The sequence below is a fragment of the Pleuronectes platessa genome, chromosome 14, assembly GCF_947347685.1.
Source record: "Pleuronectes platessa chromosome 14, fPlePla1.1, whole genome shotgun sequence".
Taxonomy (NCBI): domain Eukaryota; kingdom Metazoa; phylum Chordata; class Actinopteri; order Pleuronectiformes; family Pleuronectidae; genus Pleuronectes; species Pleuronectes platessa.
Genome location: NC_070639.1, coordinates 19,952,765 through 19,975,839, shown reverse-complemented (window position 1 = coordinate 19,975,839; position 23,075 = coordinate 19,952,765). Strand labels below are relative to the sequence as shown.

At 43.8% G+C, this 23,075-nt stretch overlaps 1 protein-coding gene across 2 annotated transcripts in view; it reads right to left on the bottom strand.

Annotated features, from left to right (window-relative positions):
* Window positions 1-23,075, bottom strand: part of LOC128455847 (neuropilin-2) — an 86,690-nt gene that overhangs the window by 46,906 nt on the left and 16,709 nt on the right. For both annotated transcript variants that reach the window (XM_053439765.1, XM_053439766.1), the window contains exons 3-6: window positions 13,473-13,654; window positions 3,240-3,467; window positions 635-790; window positions 386-555 (exon numbers count right to left, since the gene is read on the bottom strand). In XM_053439765.1, coding sequence (XP_053295740.1) covers window positions 386-555; window positions 635-790; window positions 3,240-3,467; window positions 13,473-13,654 — 736 coding nt within the window. The remainder of the gene's footprint in view (window positions 1-385; window positions 556-634; window positions 791-3,239; window positions 3,468-13,472; window positions 13,655-23,075) is intronic.

The window sequence follows — 23,075 nt, the reverse complement described above, 5'->3', positions numbered from 1 at the left end:
ACATTATGTTTAAGTATCAGGAAAATTAAGGATATATTCTCATAACATATTTTTTTCTGGCTATATCAGGGCTTTATTCTCGTAAAATCATGACTTTATTTTTTAAATCTCTGATATTTGTAAGATATTATGACGTTTGTATTGTTAGGTAAATGAAGGTGAACAGAACTCCTCAGCCTTTATCTTTGAATGTAGAGATTAAAATGTGCTCATATAGCATGTGATCTAATACCAGGACATAATGGTGGTTTAAGACTGGAACCATGTGCCTGGACTGGGATTCAGTCATTCCTGAAATTCAATCTGAAGTAAAGTAAAAGGTCAAACTGATTCCCCCTGATCAGCAGCTTCGTGTTTCAAATTACAGTTGGGTATTACAACCTACCTGAATGTATTCCTTGTTGCTGTCCTCGTTGGGCGTCCATCCATTGTCGTGGTAGTTGAGTCGGGCCTGTCGCGGCAGCCAGAGCTCATCATAGAAACTTGACGAGGCCGTGATCTGGTCGTCGGTGATCTTTCCCGACTCCATCCCGAAGGCGTTGCTACAGTGGAAATCTGAAGGGAGAAGAGATTCTAATGATTCTACCTCTTTACGTTTTAAAACAACACAAAGTGTGTCGAGTCTCATACTTACTCTCGCTGACTTCCTTGTGCGTCATGTTGTATCGGGCCGAGAAGCCGTCTTTGGCCACGGCCATGTCCGTGTGGAAGGCCAGCGAGAGAATCCCGGTAGATGATTGGATCTCGGGAGGCACCCGGGTCCCACAGTAACGGCCAATCAGAGGGCCCACTGCCGATCAAACAAGAAGGATTTGTTTATCCTCCAGTCTGTGCAAACTCTGCCGGCAACTTCTACAGCACATGTCATATATAAGGATGAAGGGATTTCAATACTCTATCAATCCCTTCATGTCTCAATCCTCTCCTCTGTCTATATCATGTGTTACTTACGCTCTCCTCCATTAGCTCTGTCACTCCTTCCAGCCACTGACATTTGCTCATCGCTCCGCCTACTGATGTCAGCACCTCTCTTTCCTATCATCACCATCTATCAACTCTATCTCAGGACTGGACATTGTTTTACAGTGTGTATGTGTGTATGTGTGTACGTGTGTGTGTGTGAGTGTGTGTGTGTGTGTGTCTGGGTGCAAATCCGAGGATTTAAGTGATTCCTGTACTGTCTTCATCTCTAATACCACAACTTGTACATGTCACCACAAACCGATGAGTGTGCTTTGGAGCCCTAGGGTGTGTGCTGTGTGTGTGTATGTGTGTGTGTGTGTGTGTGTGTGTGTGTGTGTGTGTGTGTGTGTGTGTGTGTGTGTCTGTGTGAGGGTGGGAGCACAGTAGATCCATCCTGCTGCTCTCTAACTCCCCTTTGACACCCACATACACACACAAGGAGATGGAGGAGCAGGGAGGAGACAAGCAAACAGCTGACAATCTATCAGAGTTATTGATTTGTGTTCCTTCCCTTTTTGAATGGGTGGATATTTGAGAAGAGAAGAGAAGAGAAGAGAAGAGAAGAGAAGAGAAGAGAAGAGAAGAGAAGAGAAGAGAAGAATCCACAGAAATGTTTGTAATAAGTATTTGCAGCTGTTGGTAATACTTTCTTGGATTTATGATTTAGTATCTTTACCTTACAGCTAAATTTGTTTTACTGTGTGCAGGCACTAACTCTCACATTCAATTAATAACGTCCATTCATTGTGGACAGCCTAACCAAAACCATATCTATATCTCCACCAGGAAAAGACAAAGAACCCAAACAGAACAATTTTTTTTATCTGGTTTGTTTCCTACAGAATGTCTCCTCTGTTCCAACAGTATCTGTAATCTCTCTCCAGGAGCCCTCTGAGAATCTCTTCAATCCCTCAATTACAACAATTTAAGCCGTGCCACATCAGAAACATACTCGTGTGCAAACAAAGAGGTGAAGGCTAAACCACAAACTCTCCTTGTTGTGTGTTTCTCTCTCTAATCAACTCAAAAATGACGTCTCCCACCATTTATCGTCTGGTCCTCTTCTCCCCTTCTCCTTTGAATAGATAGATCTTGAGGTCAGCCCTCCTCTCAACGTCTCCACCCTTCCTCCCACACCTTTAACCCTAGGAGATACGCACCCGCTGCTTCTCTTTCCTGCTTTCCTTCCTCCTTGTCTTCTCTTCCTGTTTCCCTTCCTGCAAGTCCTTCACCTCTGCATCTCAGTCTGTACATTTCCTCACCTTTCAACCCTCCTCCCACTTCGTTTCACTTTCCTTCCTCTGCTTCCATCCGGCCATCCTTGTCTCTCATCACTCAGAGCAGGGGACCCTTCATCCTCTCTTTCTCCTCGTCTTCGTTTTCAGCCTTTTACTTTGCTTAACCTCCCTTGCCTACTTTTAGATCCTCGGAAACAGAAAGGAGTGAAGATGTCGTGGCTTTTCTCTATTCTTCTTTATTTAACATTTTTCCTTTAACCACTTTCCTGACCTTTCTAAACCCCTCAGGCTTAAGTCATATTTACTGTAAAGTTATTCATAGAGCGAAAAGCACCATGGCTTTCTTTTCTTTTCTTTTTTGTTCTCATGCAACAAATACAATGATGAAGACCAAGACTGTTTCTTCACTCCTCTCCAGCACCACCTTCCCATCGCTCTCTTTTTTCCAGTCCTCTTCTCGGAGGCAGACCAGAACTCTCCTGACCTTCATTTATTCATCCCAGCATTGTCTCTCTTTGTTCCAGTGTTCCCAGCAGTGGAGGACTATCTCGCTGCCCTTTCCACATGCTCTTCTCTTTCTCTCTACCTCTTCCATTTCTTGAAACTGGATCCAAGCTCTTTGTGCCTTCAGATGTGTCCTTCTAAACTCATCCAGTCCTCCCAAGCAGCGAGACCAGAAATACACCGAGCCCTCTTCCATTCCTCCTCTCGCCCCCCCTCTCTTCTCCCTGCTCTCAGCTATTTTCCCCTTGAAAAGTTATGCTGTTTCTCCAGAGTAGGTGCCAACATCCCGCCCGTGAGCTTTACTTTCATCTACCAACGCACAGCTACTAAAATAGTTGCCGCTCCACCTCAGTCAATAATGATGTAGGCGGGGCCGAGTACGCACCGTTTTCACTTGGCTCTGTGTATTGACTCATGCAACGGCTGAATCGTTGTTTAACTTCCACACAGAGATCTTTACTATCACCAGTTTTATGGAGGTTCACATCACCAACACCGACATTTTCCCACCAACTCATTTGATCTGCGTCTCACCTCCAGGGAGCCCGTCCCAGACCTCCAGCCAGTCGTATTTGCAGTCCCCCTCTCCGCCCGGCAGGGGGTCGTTCTCCAGGTCAAAGGTGAGGAAGCTGAGGGTGACGTCCATGCTGGGAGGGACAACAATGATGAAGGAGCACTCCAGGTTGTGCGGGTATTTGTCGGGGAAGCCCGGAGACTCGATGAGACCCGAGGGGCTGGTGAAGTTACGGGAACAGTCTGAACCTGGGAGGAAAAAACACAGAGACACAACACATTTAACACAACATACGTCAAATAGAGGATGTAAATTAAAAGCTTGGGGTTGTGACCTTGACTCTAAAACATGAAAACTCTAAGCACACAGTTTGTTTAGAAAAGAACTTAGACGCCTCCGACTATCATTATAACTCAAACTAATGGTTTTATTCTGGACGTTTAGATGGGCGGTTTCTAGAGGAGGTTGCTTTGAAATGAATGCCAAACTCACTATGTGATGTTATGTCCGTTTTCTCTGCTCAATGGGTTGGAGAGATTAACTGACTCCACACTCTGTATTTCAAACATGCAATATATAATGGGGTCTAGTTATTTCTAGACATTTTAATGAAGATTTGTTATATCTTTAAATGCAGTTAATATGAAAAGTTGAGTCATGCAGAGGGAGTTCTACTTAATCGTTGGTGTGTGCAATAAAAAAGATTGGAAATAAGAAAATCTGATATAAAACAACTATTGTGACTTATAATCCACAATGTGTCAAGTCAAAGATACAGAAACATATGAGACAGCAAGTAGAAAAAATAAAGAACACAGAGAGAGAAAGACAAAGTTTGAGTTTCCATGTCCATATGCATTTGTATTAAGAGCAAGAGGCTGTAACCCAACATAATAATAATCAAGGCCTCAGCCCCAACTCTAAACTTTAACATAAATTCACAGACAGAGGTGAGAATAGATGGTGTAAGAGAAACACCAAAAAAATGGATGGAGAAGGACACACGCAGACTGTTGACAGATTGCTGTCTGGCTGTTATGATGAGCTTTAGATATCATACATGCACACGCACGTGTACACATACACACACACTCTAGTGCACACACATATGCGCACACAGTGATCTGGGGGTAATCTGGGGATCTTCATTTCTAAATTACTGTAATACCCTCTTCACTAATACTCACACACGTTATGTAGTGAATGTGGTCGCACCAACTGTGCCATTATTCCAGTCCAGCGAGCCATGTATGACCACACGGCAGACACACACACACACACACACACACACACACACACACACACACACACACACAGTCTGAGCCTCTTACGAGAACCCATTTCTCCACAGTCTGTTTGGGTGGCTGCTATTGTGCTCGCGTGCTTGCATGAGTAAATGAAGACAAAGTAAGAATGTGTGTGTTTGCGTCCATGACACAACCTGTCCACATCTTTCAGCTGCGTTTTTCAGTGTGTGCAACTGACGGAACAGACACACATCAGTTTCAATCAATACAGTTGATATCATCCATTGGTCACTCCGCAGCCTACACTTACTTTCAGTGGCATTTTCAATGGAGAGTAGCCTGATACACAAAAGGCATGTTTTTCTTTTTAATCTTTATTCCAGAGCGTGGTGTTTCAGTTTGAAAGCAGGACTTATTGATTTCATTTTTCAGATTTTGTATCAACCCCTGCTTGTGGTTACATTTGTTTAGCTTGTTCTCAAACTGTGAGATCGCACTCGTTTCATGGACAGATTTGCTGCCGTCCAAATTCAGCTCTTCTCCTTATTCTCACGTAAATGAAACAGTCCCGCTATAGTTGTGGGGGTGTTGGATTTACCTCTTCACACGTCCCAAACTTTAACTGAGTTCATGCATTCACACCCTCCACAGCTTCGTTTTTGGACAAACTTGTTGTTAAAATAACTCTCACACACTCTTAAATACAGGTTGTTTGTACCTGTGCTGCTTCTAAGTGTCTGATAAATTTAATAAACTTCTCCAGGGGACTCTGAAGATAGTGATTTTATCTTTTCCTGTCTCCACCCCTTCCTTTTCTCTTACTTCTGGAATTTCAGTAAAACCCACCCTGCAGTAGCAGCTACACCCTGATTCTATTGAATTGTAGTTTTTACACCATTTTACCCCGACAGCATCTATATTTGGCATTATAGAGGTTATCTCTCTTTCTTGTATCTCCCTGTCTGTTTTTATGTCTTACTTTCTAATCTGATTTACTTGTTATCATAACCTTCTCCCTCACTGTCCTGACCTCCGATGTAGACACACACACACACACTCACACACATTGTCTCTCATGGGGGTTCCCCTCGCGTCTGGCCCCCCTGCGGAGTGTGTTGCTAGATAGCGTGGTTGTGTGTGACTATGAGCATGTGTGTGTGTGTGTGTGTGTGTATGTGTCTGTGTGGAGGGAATGCCTGACCAGTTCTGTCGCCGGCAGCGTTTCTATTCCCTTCTCATTACTTCATGTTCATGAACATCACAAAAACACTCGTGCCCTCCTTTCGGCTCCTCCGCCCCGTCTCCGGTGGCTCCGCCCTCCGAGCAAAGCCCATCTCCACCCCGTCCTGATATGTTTTCCAAAAACATTTTCTGAAATTTCATGGAAATATTCCGAACTGCTTGCGAGGCGTTGCACATACACACAGTTTATTGATTTCTATTTTGTGCCTCACCATTTCTCTCCAGCCATTTCTCCCTCCTTTTCAAAGTTGTGTGTAAACCCCCCGACTTCCCTTCATGTCTTGCTCCTCTCTCTCTCCAGCTGTTCTTTCTTTACCAACCTCTCATGCATCTTATCATCTTTCACGACTCCATCATTCCCTTTCCCCGTCCCACTGTCTCATTTCCTTTTCTTTTCTGATCACTTCCCATCTGTTTGAATTGGGCGGGTGTGAAAGAAACACGTGTTTCACTGTAGGTGGGGGTTAGACTGTGTGTGTGTGTGTGTGTGTGTGTGTGTGTGTGTGTGTGTGTGTGTGTGTGTGTGTGTGTTTGTATTTAGATGGCATGAGCTGGCATGCAAGCCTTTCATTCATCTAGGTTGTGAGTATTTCCTGTATGAATATGTATGTGTGCATGTGCGTGTATCAGTGTGTATCTGGTGAGCTGGCATGCAGACATCTTCTTCCCTTAGACCTGTCATTCATGCCAATAGGCAATTTGTCGAATCAAATCCAGAATTATTCCCTACCTCCCTCCACCGATCTGTAACACACACACACACACTTTACAAACCTCTGATTCCACCTCAGTGTCGTAGGAGTGGGAAGCCACATTTTTCAGCCCTTGCAACAGAAACACAGCAGGGATTTCCCTTAATGATAAAGTCCCCATTCAGCCGAATTACTGCTGACACCTGAAATTAAGTTGTCACAAGACAATCGCCCCTTTAGCTACCCAACTGTAATTTGCTAAAAGCTTCCACAACTGTGTACATGAGGGAAATCTACCCACTAATTCAACAATTTATCGAATTCACACTGAATGTGTGTTTCTAGTGGTCATGGGAAGTGCAGTGCGACACACAATACGTTCAATATTAATACAAATTTGATAAACAAGCAATCAGTGGTCTGTGTGTGTGAGAGTGCTGTTGGGGGGGGGGTGCAGCGGGTTGCAACGGTCAGTCCACAGTTCCAGTCAAACCTTCTTCTAAACCGGCTTAACTGGGTCAAACCTCGGGGTCTAAAATCAGCAGCAGATCAATTAGATGATTCCTTTATTTCCATTTAACATATGGGACTGCGGATACTGATCTCATGGAACAACAACCTCACATCAATAGTAATTGAGCAGAGAGGTGTTTGCTAACATTAGCCAGCATTAGCATAAAGCACCACCACAGCGCAGTCACATGTTTTCTACATGTAATCTATCAACTACTGTTTACATACGAAACACCGGGTAGCATTAGTAAATATATGATTCTATTATAGTCCTCATCACTGGAGAGAAGACAGCTCGGTGACGTCTATTTGATCGCTGATAAAAGTCCTTTATTTTCATGTCTTTCATCAAGTCAACCACATTGTTATCGTTTTTAATCCCTCATAAAGGCTGATATGTGTTCTCTATCTGTATCAATACAGATGTATCTATAACGAATAATGTTATTTGTGATTGTATGCATATGAAAATACAATCATGTAAATGGGAATAAAAAGTTACGCTCCAAAAGAGCGCAATTAAGGGTTCAAGGGAGTAAGGTGAAAAAATTCTGTTCAGGTTTTTACAAGTGCGAAATCATCTAAATTGTACCAATTGTTTTCTTTAACCTAAAATGGGGCCGTATTATTTAAATACTTTATATCCCCACCAGGAGCAGGTCTTCTCTACGGAGGCCGCCATGTTTTTTGCAGTCGTCCAAACTGGACGAACTAAAAACCTTTTGAGATGTTATGACAACTGAAGGTACCACAGGTTCTATATGACGTTTGGAAGGGGAGGGTGTGGTGAGGGGCATTCAGCTGCAATATGCAACTCTACCACTAGATGTCACTAAAGTCTGTACACTTGGCTTTGATCTTGTGACAATGTAGCAACTTCGATCTACATCAAAGGCTTTTTAGAATTTTCAACCATGTATATTTTGCACAAAATGTAGATGTTTGCTTACTTCCTTACCTTGAACACCTGAGGGAGACACTAGCAGAGCAGAATTGGACATTTTGACTTTATTTTGTATTTTCGATTTTATCTTCAAAATGGATCAAAACCAAATGACCCTAGAGGAGATGGAGGCCATGATCTACAGTCCTTTTGACTTAGACTTGCTAATGGACACTTTGCCGTTTGACATTATCGACTCTTCTCTTCCTCTGAATGATAACCCTGCTGAGGACTTGGGCCCCCAGCAGCTTGAGACCGAGTGCTACATGCCTCTGGGAGGAGACTGGTTCAGCCTGGAGCATCCAGTCATGCCTGCAACTGGATTTTATGCTGCACAGACCGACTTTCCTCTTCTTCCTCTCTATGATGCACCTGCTGAGGGAGGGTTTGGCCCCCAGCAGCCTCAGACCGAGTGGTACATGCCTCTGAGTGCAGCAGCGTTCACCCTCCAGGAGCGAGATGTGTCTGCCACTGAATTTCAAGCTGCACAGACCGGCTTACCTCCTCTTCATCCTTATTATACCCCAGCTGAGGAAATGTTTGGTCCCCAGCAGCCTCAGACAGACAGCTACATGCCTCTGGGAGCAGCACCATTCAGTCTGCAGCACCCAGTCATGCCCGCCCCTGAACAGGCTCCTCCCATGTACCAGCCACCAACTGTCATGCAGCCAAACCACATGTACTACCAGGGAGCGCCTTTAGACCACAGCCAGGTAAGGTATTAACAGGTTAAAGATTGATTCATAAGAACTTTATTAATATCACCTATGACAAAAACGATACTTCTTATTTACTTATAGAACTAATAGCTCATGGAGAGTAGTGATCCTGACTGAGTTCTGTGATAAACCACAGAGCAACTATGACAGATGATCAATCGTTGGTGTCTCATTGTTGGGATGACAATGTTAGCATCGTGACAGGGGTTATTAAGTCTGGTTTGAGTATAAGTGTGTACAGACTGTGTTTTTAGTCCACAGCAGCTCATTCAAGCAGTTACTGAAACTTTGTGTTTGTGTCTCCAGTTCAACAACGTCCCAGTTGTGAGTCTCCCTCAGGGAACGGACCTGACTCCTATAGGATACTTGTATGTACCTCACACATAAATGCAAACGAACACACACCTGTGAGCCTCTGTTTGTATCTTCAAACCCTCTTCTTCTGTCATCTAATGTGTCTGCCTGATTGTGTCTATATAGAAATGGAGAGATCTGTTATGGGGCTGCGAACTGTTCAGCTCCTCCTGTCGCTTCAGATGTCGTTGCAATTAACGCGCCAAAGTAAGTCCACCTGACTGATTCATCATCTGGGGCTGACCACAACAAAGCCTGACTCAAAATTAAATCACCGTCCCGTCATGTGTCTTATACTTATTATCTATCTATGAACCTGTATCCTCGTTTCTTTCCTCAAAGCTGAAATTCATCCTCTCCCTCTGTTTTGCTGTTTCCCCATAGAAAGAAACGGTGTTACACAAAGCTGCACGATGAGAGCCAGCCGTATGTCAAGATGCCCCCAAACGCTTTCATGATATTCCGCATGGAACAGAGGCCACTCGTTGTGTCAGAGATCCAAAGCTCTGAATGTGCGACTGTCAACAAAGTCATTGGAAAGAGAGTAGGTGTTCACCAGAGTTCAAACTTCACCAGAGTTTAATATAAGATTTCAAAGCTTTCTGCCGTCGAGCACTGTCAAAGACAACACTTATAAAATGTTGAATTGTTCCTCTAACTTTAATTCTGTGTGCACTTATGCTTGTGCTTGTCTTGTTGTGTGTCCACAGTGGAAGTCAATGTCCAAAGAGGAGCAGGAAACATACTATGAATATGCAAGGAGGGAGAAACAGATTCATAATCAGCTTTTCCCTGAGTGGACAACCCGTGAAAATTATGTATGTACTATTCACTATGCTCACATACAACTCCTACATGTTCATATCATTTTACACTCAATGATGCAACATGGTCCCTGCAGCTGATATCACAGTCTGACATGTTTGTCTTTGTGTACAGGGCAAAAAGAGGAAGAGGATAAGGAGGAAGGGTCAAAGCACGACTGAAGATTAATTGATTTGAACTCTCCAGGGAGTGAGAATCATCTGAAGACCTTCAGCTGTGCTCCGTATATTTGTTTTGTACCTTTTTTTTATAAATACAAAAATGTAAATATTTAATCAACTTGTGTTTTCAAATTTCTCCCTTGACTTTGACATCTGAATAAAATGTAAACCTTGGAACATTTTCAGCTTGTCATAACTCAAACCACTGTCATCTTTAGTGACATGTATAGAAAACAAATCAACGCAAGAAGGAAAAGAAGTACACTAATCACAAACGCCTTTCATAAAATCTCCATCAGTAGGTGGGAGAGTGAAAAATAATGTCCTTTAAACCACAATGTAAACAAAGCACTATTTGAGTGACGATGTTTCTGCAGAAGTCCAATATTTCATTTCTGCTGCAGGCTCAGGTTTAGTTTGCATTTGTCCATCATATCCAGTATGTGTGACTTCACATCTTCCCACTGAGCACCTTCCACTCATCGCCGGGCCAGATCTGGATCCTCTTAGCTCAATGAAAGCCAGAGGAGGGAGGAGCGAGCGCTGTGATTGGTCGGACTTGTGTAACAAACTGACTTGATGTGCAGTCGAACAGAGGCAGAGAGGAAATGCCTGCAGGCGCTGGGCAGAATGTAAACAACATCAGTTATTAGAAGAATTGTCACAATCACTTCCACATTACACCGCCTGAGGAGTGTGTGTGTGTGTGTGCGTTACTCTATACAAATCTGTTCACACACTTTCACTTTGGGACGCACTTCCCATTGGTCCTCACAGGGTAAGAAAAACTTCCAAGTCGAGGTTAAGATTTTTTATTTTAAGGTTTAGGTAAGGAGAAGTCAGAAAAGTCTCCAGGGAATTAATTCAAGTCAACGCAAGTGACAATTATGTGTGTGTGCGTGTGTGTTAATGTTTCCGTGCAGACATGCCAGATCCCCTGTATATATGAGTAACCAATCAGCCTGCATCAGTGCATTCATATGTGTGTGTGTGTGTGTGTGTGTGTGTGTGTGTGTGTGTGTGTGTGTGTGTGTGTGCGTGCATACATGCGTGTGTCTGGTGAGTTCTGGGTCACAATAACAGCTGGGGGCTCACTGCCCAGACAGTCAAATGCGATTGGCCGTTATATTCTTGCGGCTGTGTTCGTATTGGCTGAGATATTACTACAGTATCCATAGTAAAAGAGCTGTAAACAGAATCAAGTGCTTTGCGTGTGAAGGGCCTATAGTTTTTGTTTGTTTGTTTGTTTGGTTGTGTGGTCAACCCACAAATGATGATGGGTGTTATACATACACATGAGTTTTTGTTCATGTGCGGGCGGATCAAAGTATATTCTTTATTTACTATATTTAGTATTTGATAATCTTTTTTTAATTATAATCTACATAGGAGGTCTATATATAGATCTCCTATGTAAAATATATAGGAGATTTATATATACATGCTGCTGTGTTTTAGTGTGGTATTCCATGGTAAATAATTGTTTCTGTATCTGCATGTGTGCTTGTTTCCAGACTGATTACACTGTTAATCTTTGAGGGGTCGAGTAATTAGGACACCCAGTGAGTGGGGGGCAGTCTCCTCCAACATGCACACACACACACACACACACACACACACACACACACACACACACACAAACACACACGCAAACCTTCTCTCATCTCTCGAAAACACAGACCCAAGTAACGGGATTCCCCAGGCGGGAATGGGTCAGGGACCGCCCCCAAAATATTCAGTCAAGGGGGAAAAAGGAGCCGAGACAAGAAAAGAAAAAGCATCATCAAATATGAAAACACCAGAGCGACTGGACACTGAAGCTGACTGAAAAACGCCAATATCACATAGAGTCATATAGCTATTCAGTTTTTTTATGAATGGAAGCAGAAAAATAGACGGGTTGAGATTCTGTCCCAATATGGAGCTTTATTCCATCTTTATTCCAGAGGTCTTTCAGTTTGTGTAAACACAGGGAACTATAGAAACAAAACACACTGAAATGCTTCATATCAACTGATTCATAGAGTTTCATGTTTGATGTTTGGTGGGTTTTCAAATATCACAAATACAAAAATCAATTCATCAATTTACCAAATCTCTCTCCCTGCGCTCTCTCTACCCAGACTCCCAGGATGTGAACACTGACACTGTTGTTGTTTTAGGGTCCGGCGGGTGTTAAGCGCAAACGACGGACACACACACACACACACACACACACACACACACACACACACACACACACACACACACACACAAAATCCCAAAAGGCCTGTGCCAGCAAGTGAGAAACACTGACAAGCGCACGTGTTGTGTTAGTAACCTCAGCCCTGTGTGTGTGTGTGTGTGTGTTTGAGCGTGTGTATGTGTGTGTGTCTCACACAGGGGAACAGGGCTCAGGACTCAATTAAGCAGGCATGTGTGGAATGCTTTCAGGGGGAACGGGACAAGATGGCTGTGGGGCCAACACTGTGCGCCCCTCTGTCTCCCTCGCCCTTGATCTCAATTGGTCTCGCTTTGGCTGACCCATGGCGGCGTGAAGGGGAGCCATGTCAGCCACACACACACACACAACGACACGCACACAAAGTGCCATGAAGGGGAGAGATGTCTCGCCTGGACAGTCTAAGGGGCTCTCAAGGGTCCTCAGCTGGGTCCCGTGTCGCTCTCTCTGCGTCTCACCGTGACACCAGGGAGATGAATGGGGCTTGGTCACCTAATGAAGCATGCTGACTTGTCTATGAGTAGCTTGTAATACAGTTCCTAATAACCCATTTGTAAAGGTGAACCTCTGCTAAAATCATGCCCCCGTTCATTTTTGAAAATCTGTCCACGTGTAGGAGTCATTCACGGAGGTAATGTGCCTCTCGAGAGTCGTGGAAAATACAGACCCTGTAGTGGAGTATCACATAGAGTGGAAACAATGGCACAGAGCCCACTGGTTACAGCGTGTGCTACCTCACTGCAACGTGCACGGATCGATTCCGATGGTGCACCTTTGTCGCATTTTATCTCTCCCCCTGTTTCTGTCTGACTCTTCACTGCTGAGTATCACATGATGGCAAAATCACCCGAAACTAGAACGACACCCAGTAGAGCACACGACTCTGATTTGGGGTTAGAGGCCAAACAGTGGCCCTTTAATTCCTTAAAAATTGTTTGAAGGAAATTTAAAACACTCATATAAAATAGTCCATTTCTTTCATTAAGGATCAAAAAAGATTCCCTAACAATCCAACATACAAACAGCAGGAATGAGAGGGTTGAAAATACAACTATTGTATAATTTTTTCAACCAATTACATTTACTATAGTTATCTACAGTAAATGCTCTGTTCCAGGTGTAATATTCCAAGTCAAAATGTCCGTCTTTGGCAGTAACAGTGATTAAAATCCTGCTTGTGGTCCTTTACAATCCTTTTATAGATGAAACTAGATGAAATGTGATATTCTTAGATTTGTTTGACAGTGTTAACCTGTGCAGCAAGTATCTCAACCGTAATACAATATCCAAAGGTCAAGTGAAAACATGAAGAACAGCACAAGTAGCATCCATTTACCTGTTTTGAAGATTTCGTAGCGCAGCGAGAAGCCTGCCCCCTGGTGGGCGTAGTCCGATACGAACTTGATGTGGAGCGAGGGGCCGGACGATATGATTGGTGCGGGGGCGATGTTGCTGCAGTGCTTCCCCAGTAGGTCGGAGGACTCTGAGTTTCCATCGTGGATCTCTACGTAGTCATACCTGCAGAAGAAAAAACAAACGTTTAAGAATGACGTCTTTCCTAGCTACATATCGAGAACGATTAAAAAGATTAGACTGAAATTCAACACCTACACTATGTACGTTCTTAAAAAAACAAACATTAAATGAATGAATGAGAGGAAATTCTAAGAGTTTTGGAAAATTGTTAAATCCTCTCCAGCTGTTTTGATTCTGATGTTATTCGTCTTTTTCTTTATGCGTTTTCTTTTCCATCTGGCAGACATTGCACTGGATTTGGCTACAAAAAGAAAAGCGATGAGCAAATTGTTTGCATCTATCAGCATCTCGAGGGACTTCTGAAAGCAGAGTTCCGATCAGCAGAGGCACGGGTGTCATTACAATTCAAATGAGCTGCGGCAGCATCATCGACAGTGTACAGATGGCGTAGGAGGACAGGAACCACCTGCAGAAGGCAGCATAGAAAGTGAAAAACCCTCTTTTGTAAAGTTGTGTAAATGCACTGTAATTGAGTGATTATACACTCGAGCTGCAATAAGCTTTCACGGCCCACAGAACACCAGTTTATGGATTACACTGCTGCGAATGGGAGATGACATGCTCCCTTTCAGCTTGCATGAGAAAAAAGATGGTGTCACATGTGCAGCAGTGTAAAAGAGCCAAAGAAAAACGATTCACAATCTCACACACAACTATACCGGTTCATCATCTACCTTTTATTCTAATAGTAAATCACAAGTTATGGATCATATCTGTAAAGCAACAGAATCCATCGCTTTGAATAAAGATCAGCTTGACAAGACTTGTGCAAGAAAATAGATGTAGAAACGAGACAATCGAGTATTTCTTCTACTAGAGGGTCAAAGTCAATACAACCATATCTAATGGAGCTGTTTGAACTAAGTGTGAACCCTCAAACTTGTGATGTGGAACTAATTATTCTAGTTTTCATGTTTGCTCTGGTCTGTATCGACAATGTTTGAAACTCAGCCTGAGATTCACATTTTCACACATTTTAAAATGGATTTAACATGGTTCGGACATTTCCTGGTTCCATGTTCCCTAGAAACAAGCTGTGTTGATCCATAATCCTTAATTCATGATAAACATGATCATTCAATGAAGGAATAGACCTCAGCAAGTCCAAATCGAAATGATCATATATGTAGCTTGTCCATATATATATAAAAATGTATTACCTATATATGTGTCATTAAACATTTATTACTATTGCTGAACATCAAACCTCAGTAACAAAAAGTCAACCAGTGACTGTTTTGTTCTTTCAAAGGAAGGACAAGACTTCAGTCTATTTTTATTCCTGTTTCTTTCATGTTTTCTGACCCCAAATGTTTGGACCTATCTCCAGAGCCACAGCAGGAGTGTTGCCTCTGTGTCTGGATACCAAAGACCCACCTGCCTTCCTCTGAAATAGCTTCCTAGGAATAAATTCCTCGAGCAGCAAGAAGGACGTGACGTTTGATTCCAAGTTAAATGAGATCAATTTCAACTAGAGAGCAAAGGAACAAACTATGGACGGACTCTGAATCGATCCCTTCTTGTGACAGAACTGTGAATTGCTCTGATAGTGAGCTTTCTACATTTCTCTAAAGTAATTAAATACAGAAATGTGCTTCGAGAGCAACATTAATTCTCTCTTTAAAAATGCATCATATATAATAAGCCAGTGACAGAGGACCTCCCGGTGCGTCAACAGATGAAGGTATCATGTACCCGAGGTGATAAAAGTGAAGCCCGGGGTCTTACTCACATTAAAGATACATGAACATATAAAAGGGGTGTTAATCTTTTCACTATTTGTTCGCACGCGTCCAGAGTTATGTGGAACCCAGAAGCCAAAATACACACACACATGATACACAGGTTATTTTTTTCACTTAAGAGGAAATCACTCTGGCTTGTGTTCATGTCATGGAGACGTGCTCAACGCCAGCCGTTAATCTCGGGAACAAACAAAACCAGTCAGAACCCTGGAGTTAGTGGTTTGACAAGTGGGGACCAGTTATTTGTTCTCATGAATAGAGCTCAACAGTGAGTTTGAGCAAGTGAAAATCTCGTGCATTTTCTGAATAGAGATTTTGATTATCAGCAGTGATGATTCCAACCATCCAAGGTAGACTCACCACAAGGGATTGTGAAATTATGTTATTATTCAAGAAAAATGTGTTTTATTTGCAATGCCAAGAAGAAGTTCTACACAACCCCCATCCTCAGGTGTTACCTATCTTATTTGCAGTGTGGGTGTTACTATAGGATCTGATTGTTAGGGGTTAGGTCCAGATCTTATACCTCTTGTCTTGTGCGACGTAAAAAACGCAGACAAACAGGAGTGTACTGGACGACTACTGATCCCAGTACTAGCTTCACAAACTGCTGTCGAGTTCACAGATGAGTCTGTTAGTGTCTTCACAACAGCCAGTGTGTTTTACTCTGACAGGTGAGAACGCTCCCGACATAATGAGGGTTGTACGACACCAGCTCTCCCATCGTGTTATCTGTCGGCTCTGCGTGGAAACTATCACTACAATTACGACCCAAGCTGTCACAGTGCCGCGAGCATGTGTGCGTGCATCTGTGTGTGTGTGTGAGTGTACGTGTCACCGTTCTTGTCATATTTTCCCATGAGGGAGCCGCCTCGTCCCACCGACAGATTCCTCCTCCTCCTCCTCCTCCTCCTTTTCCGAAATGACAACTTTGTTTAACGGCTTTTTGGTATCCGGACAAGATCTTCCTCCTCCTGGCTCCCTCCTCCTATAATTATTTCTCAGCGTTTCACTTCTCATCACTTTTCCCTTTTTTTTCCCGAACCCTTCTTTCTCTCTCTCTCTCTCTCTCTCTCTCTCTCTCTCTCTCTCTCTCTCTCTCTCTCTCTCTCTCTCTCTCTCTCTCTCTCTCTCTCTCTCTCTCTCTCTAATGTGCTGTCGGGAACATAACCAGTGGCCAGGAGCCAGTGAGTGGGAGACACAGAGGAGGAGGAGGTTGGGGGAGAGAGAGGATTTTTGAATTTCTGAATATTTGAGTTTAAAATCAGTTTTGTATTAACACTGCTGATGGGAGAAGGAGAGACAGACAGGCTACAGAGAGAGAGAGATCCATTCTAAAACAATTTGAAAACACTTCCAGCTCCAATCATAGTGTTTGCTGTATTTCAAATTTGTGATTTGATCAGAGCTCCCACCGCTACCTGTTAACCAGGCAGGCAGTTAGGTTACATCCATTCTATTACCTCTTCAATGGGAAACGCTGCTGGCCCTGTTTTAGTTTGAAAACTCTGAGTTTTAGTTTGGACAGTCAGCCACAGAGATTGTTTTATTCATCAGGCTCCTGTCACATAAGAAAACAACCAACATGGATAATCTATTATAAGTGTTGCTGACCCTGTTGTGTTTGCCAACAGCTGATGTGCAGTTAAATTCTGTATTTTACAATATTAAAACATCCTGCGTGTGTAGGAGATGAGATGTTATTTGAGCAATTGGCCACAGTTCCTCTCAGTGACTCTACACCAGCACACTCACGCCCAGTGTATTTAAATGGTAACGTGATATGTATTTACAGGCTTGTTAGTATGTAAGAGGAATTAAACTTGTACGGAGCCAAAACTCTGGAGTGGACACAACGCTATTTTTAAACTGAAGCATAGTAGTGTGGCTGTAGCTGACATCAATCAAATTAATATTTTATGATCACAAATCAGCAAACACAATAAACATAGGGACAGGCTAGCAGCAGCAGCTGGGCAGTGGGATCGGCCTTGTTAGCATTAAAAGTGACTGATCCTAGAGCGGGTTAGGGCCAGAGGAAATTTGTCTGCTGCACTTTACACAGTTACGCAGCTCGTGAGTCAGTGTCAGTGCAGCCGGACACGTCCACGGTTAAAACCCCCGACCTGGCAGCTTTCATCCACTTTGGAGAGAAAAGCACTCGTTCGTCAGGTGAAGACAAAACGAGGCCAACAACGATCACAGGGTTGATGCCGTCACAGAGAGAACATGACACTGCACCCGCTCTGCCAACACCTCCCCACAGACAGACAGAGGCAGGTGTCCCTCCATCGCTCCCCACAGCCCCTGCAGCTTGTTCTAAGTCAGCACACACTCACACACACAGGACACCTGCACAAACAAACACAAACACACACACACACACAATCCGTCTCTGGCGTAAACTACACTGATGCACACCCGGAGCCTGCGGCCATGGACTCAGATGGATCTATAGGAGGGTTGGAGGCTCCCAATCTGTCGCTGTGTAGGAGGAACACAGCTCCTAACAAACTGTTTAATCCCATCATCTGTCTCCCTCGCTCCGCTCCCCCAATACATTTCACTGCAGCCAATCAGGGATTTGCCGAGGCTTGCCACAGGGAAGTACACAAACCCTGAACCTGCTTCTCCCACACTTTTCCCCGAAATACGCTTGTTAACAAGCTGTGTACTGGGTTTTTTATTTCTCCTTGCTCGCCTGAAGGGGAAATGATGATAAAATAAAATAGTTGTTCCAAAGCCTGCAACCCGGGAGGTTAAGGACGCACAGAAGGATTGAGCATTCACGGTTTGTGTTGCGTTGTGAAAGTGGAACTGTGGAAGTCCAAGATCTGACATGATTTGAGATTTATGTTTGTGTGCTTTGGGGGGTAGGTGGCTCTCCAAAGAGTTTTCTGATGGGAACCAAGCGAGAGGCTGAGATACGGACTCACTCCTCCCCTCTCTGCCTGGCTCTTAATTGCCTTTCACACGTTCTCTCTCACTTTAGGTCAGAGAGGAGTTGTCTTCTTACACCTGCACATTTCTCTCAAACATCAGGGGTGCCCTGAGCCGCAGACAGAGCGGCTGCACTGTAGACACACAAACAAACACACAGGGAAACACAAACACCCGCTAAAGAAAGCTGACAGCAGGCCAGGCTCACAGTAATGTGTGAAAATGTCGCACAATGTGAAAAACAGAGAGAGAGAGGATTAGAGTCTCTTTAAACATAAAGGACAAAAGTTGTTAATTCATTCAAATTTGAATTCCTTGGATTTGTTATGTTGTCTTTCTGAACGATCAAGTTTGTGTAGCGAAAGCAGGGAAAGAGTAATCACAATTTGAACTGAACTGAATTTAATTTAAACTAAACTTCCAACACATTCCCTGTGTTTAATAGGTTTTCTTTTTTCCCAGCATGCCCTCACCTCGTGTACATCTCGCTGCGAGGGAAGTGAAATCCTGGGTGGCCCCACACAACACAACATTTTTATAGGAACTGAAACCGTTTACAAGAAATTACACATGCACCAACTCTCCTGCTCCAGTCAACTAATGACACATCGCCATTCACGTTAAATTCCCATAAAAGGTATTTATGGTGGTTTCCAGGGAAGTGAAGCTGGGCTGTCAGGACAAGAACAATTATAGAGGTGGTGGATTCAGCCAAGCCCTCTGACTGAGACGCTTCCAGCAGCACTGATAATCCCCTGAAGGCACGACAGGCTGCAGATTGTTTCTAGTCTTTTCTCACTTACTCCTACTTCTTATTCTTCTATCCTGTACATATCCCTGGAGATAAAGGACTTCAAAAGTAGAATAGTGCTCACTAAAGCACACGTCTCTGCTATCAAAGCCTCTGTCACATTTTTATTAAATTAATACAGGAGACCATTAATATCGGATAAAATACCAACATTCACACCGATCAGCCGCCGCCAGTCTGTCACTGAAGTAGTTAATAAAGAGTGTAGAGAGGAGGATGACTGACTTAACTGTTATCAAGTAATAGGCCTATTACTGCCGGACAGTGTGTGTGTGTGTGTGTGTGTGTGTGTGTGTGTGTGTGTGTGTGTATGTGCAGCAGCAGTCTCCAGGACAACCGATCGATTCCTCATTACGGCTTTAACACACATTGATCAGGGTCAGTCCTTCACAGACAAACACAGCCAACAATCCCACCCGGCCACACACACACACACCCGGCCACACACACACACACACACACACACACACACAGACACACAAACACTAGGACTACTGTCATTACAGTTACAAACATTGATCAGAGGGACGTTCAGGGCCTCAGGGAGCGTCTGTAAGTCAGAGCACTGATATTATCATTAGAACAAGAGTGTGTCTGTTTGTGAGAGAAAGCAAGAGAGGGAGCCGGGGGGGGGGGGGGGGGGGCTCTTAAACTATCTTGCCATTAAACAATTTTCCAAATTTCACATATCTTGTAAACTCAGATCTTTTAATCAGCTGAGGATAACAGAACAATCTACACCCCGAGTTGAAAAAAGAAAACAACTCTGACCTGACTTCTAAACTTTTTTAGGTCAACAGCTTTTGACGTAACCCCCCCCCCCCCTTCCCTGGGTCAAACCCACAGACACCCACCAACACCTGGCTCTTGTCCACATTAAATGTGCATTCACTCCAGGGTCAAATGACTCTGCAGTAGACACTGGTTTTTTTCGGCTCCGGCTCTGATCAGCACTGATGGAAATGTGTCACCTGGGTCTGTGCGTGAGGTCGAACATGACGCACCGGGGGGGGAAGTCAAACTCCACTACTTTATATGAGAAAGGAGTTTATCACATTTTCAGCCGGTTTACCCCAAAAAACTTTGTATAACTTCTAATTTTGCTGAATGAGGTATTACTTGCAAATGAACAGTTGGGGGAACATAAGCTTCATTCAGTTGTATGTTTTTTAGTATAATACATTTATTCAGCTGAAGGCTTGAATGAGGAAATGCTTGTCTGGACGTATGACTCCCCTGCTGCTACACTCACTATGATGCTAATTCAAACATGCAGCAGCTGCTAAATGCCCACAGCCGGTAACTGAACATCCACTGTCACTCCACATGCTGCTCGGCCCTCTGTCATACAGCCTCCTCATCTCTACCGCCATCTTTTATTTTCTCCCTCCTGCCCTCGGGCCAGTGTCACATCACATCACTTTTCCCCGCTGCCCTTCTCTTGGTCGTGTCCTCACGGGACACTCACCTGCTAGTCAGGTGTGGTGGGGAGGAAAAGAGAGGAGAGAGAAGAGAGGAGAAGAGAAGAAGAGAGGAGAGAAAACGAGAGGAGAGAAGATTATAGCGTGAAGTTAAGTGATTGATTCAGGCAGAATACAAAGACAAGGTCTAAATCATTAGTGAAACCATTATCTTTGACTGCAGCTTCTCTGTCATATAAATCACTTCTTAACTCACTGCTTTACTCCACTTATTGTGTGAGCCCCATCAGCGTGAAACTGCCTCCACAGTCCCACGGCCACGGTCTACCAGTTTATTTTAGAGGTCAGAGAAACGCTGGCACCTGTGTGTGCATTTCTAAACCTGTTTGAGCGAGCTTACGTTTCAGATACGCTTCTCCTATCGCTGTTACAGAAAGCATCTGACTTGACCTGAACTGGAGGAGGGTGGGGAACGAAGAGGGGATGAGAAAAAGTGATAGACATATAGAAAAGGAATTTAAGTGATGGATGGACACGGACTTGGGGATAAAAGAAGATGAAGATGGATGGAGGCGGAGGAAAATGTCTATAAATGGTAAAGAGAGAAGAATAGGTGCATTTTTAAAGAGGGACAGGGCAAACGGGGAGGAGAGCGTGGCATTCGGCTCGCTGCCGGTGAATTCTCATATGCAATGCTGAATAATGATTTAGCCTGGGCTGTCAAAGATTGGCCCACTGCTGAGCTAAGAGGGCGAGGAGGGACGGGAAGGAGAGAAGCAGAGAGAGCAGGAGGACGGACGGAGGGAGAGTTGAGGTGATGAATAAGGGAGGAGGAGGGAACAGAGGGTGGGACAGGGGGAAGGCCGCAAGAGCAGATGAAAGATGATAGATGGGGCCCGCTGGGGAGTGGTGGTGGTGAGGGGGACGGGAGGGGTGAGGGTTGGAAGAGAGGAGTAAAGGCGAGAGAGGGTGAGGAGTGGGAGAGAGCCAGGAGGAAAGAGGAGAGAGATAGAGAGAGAGAGAGAGAGAGAGGAGGTAGCTGTCAGGATGATTTGAGCCGGCCCTCAACGGACCCTGACGCTGCACTTTTCCTGAGCCGCCGTGTGTGTGTGTGTGTGTGTGTGTGTGTGTGTATGTGTGTGTGTGTGTGAGTGAGTGTATATACACGCACACAAATGTTCTTTCCAGACGGTCCAAATAGAGATCTTGCTCTCGGAGACAGAGCAGGGCAGTGAGCTAAGAGGAAAATGTGAAGTAGACAACCAACCACAGCCTTTAAAGGCTTCACACACTGTCATAGTTCTCTGATCTTAACCACGTTAGAATTTCACCACATGGAGAATCACTTTCTTTTAGATGACTCTGCATAAAAGAGATTCAAATCAGTGAGGAGCATTGCTTCACTTCTTTTCTGTAAAAACAAATACACAAAAAGTACTTAAGAACTGTGAAAATACTGTCAAAGAACTGGAGTGTGCAGAGTTTAGGACTTAGATATGTCATTTGCATGGTTTGAGCAGTGGATTGACTGTTCTCATGGACTGTGTGTCACAGTACTGCACCAAAAAGATTTGTAGGCCAATGGGTAAACAACATTCTAACCAACCTGTGGTTAAGTTACTATCTACTCTAGTTTCGGTGAGGAGCTAAGGGACATATACTGTAATAACCACAAATGAAAGTACACAAGATACACAACAAGCCAAATGGCAAAATGTAACTTTACAAACTTAAATTGGCTGCTGATAATTCACAAGCATTTAAAAAACAATAAAAAAAAATCGGGCCCTTCAAAATAAATGAGTCTTTTTACTTGTCAGTCGTCTTTGAAGTCTGTTTCCTCTGATCAGTCTCAGTCTCTGTGTTTTGTCACTCCACCGTCTTTTGTTTGTTCATATCAGTGACTGTTCCTGTGACAGCTCCTTAAAATAACCTGCACCCTTTACTCTCTAGTTCAAGTCTCAATATCAATTTATGAATCATAACCAGCATTCATCGTAGTAAACAACCATTAGGACAGAAGCAGTAAGTCTCACCTCGATCCATTATTAAGAAAGATGATGAAAACATACATGAGACCCATTGCTCTGTAATGTACTAATACTCCAATAATAACAGTCCAATAATAATGAACGACAATATTTCCACATCTTCCTTTCATCTGTCCCATAAGGCCAAGCACACACTCATACACATTTGACCATAGCCGTAGAAATGTCTCTCTATCTCCGTGTCCGTCCATCACTTGGTTTTGAGACACACACAAAACCAGGAGACACAGCTGATAAGTGAGTCCTGTCTCCAGTGATGGACGGATGTGGAGCCGTGACATGTGATGGGCAAAGGGAAGTCCTGGTGACTGATGATGAGCCGCGGAGAGATGTTCATTTCAGCGGGGGCACCAACATGCCCCTCCCCCCCCCCGCCTCAGCTGTCCCCCTGCACTTTAATGGCTCCTGTATATGAATCTTAATGAAAACATCCCT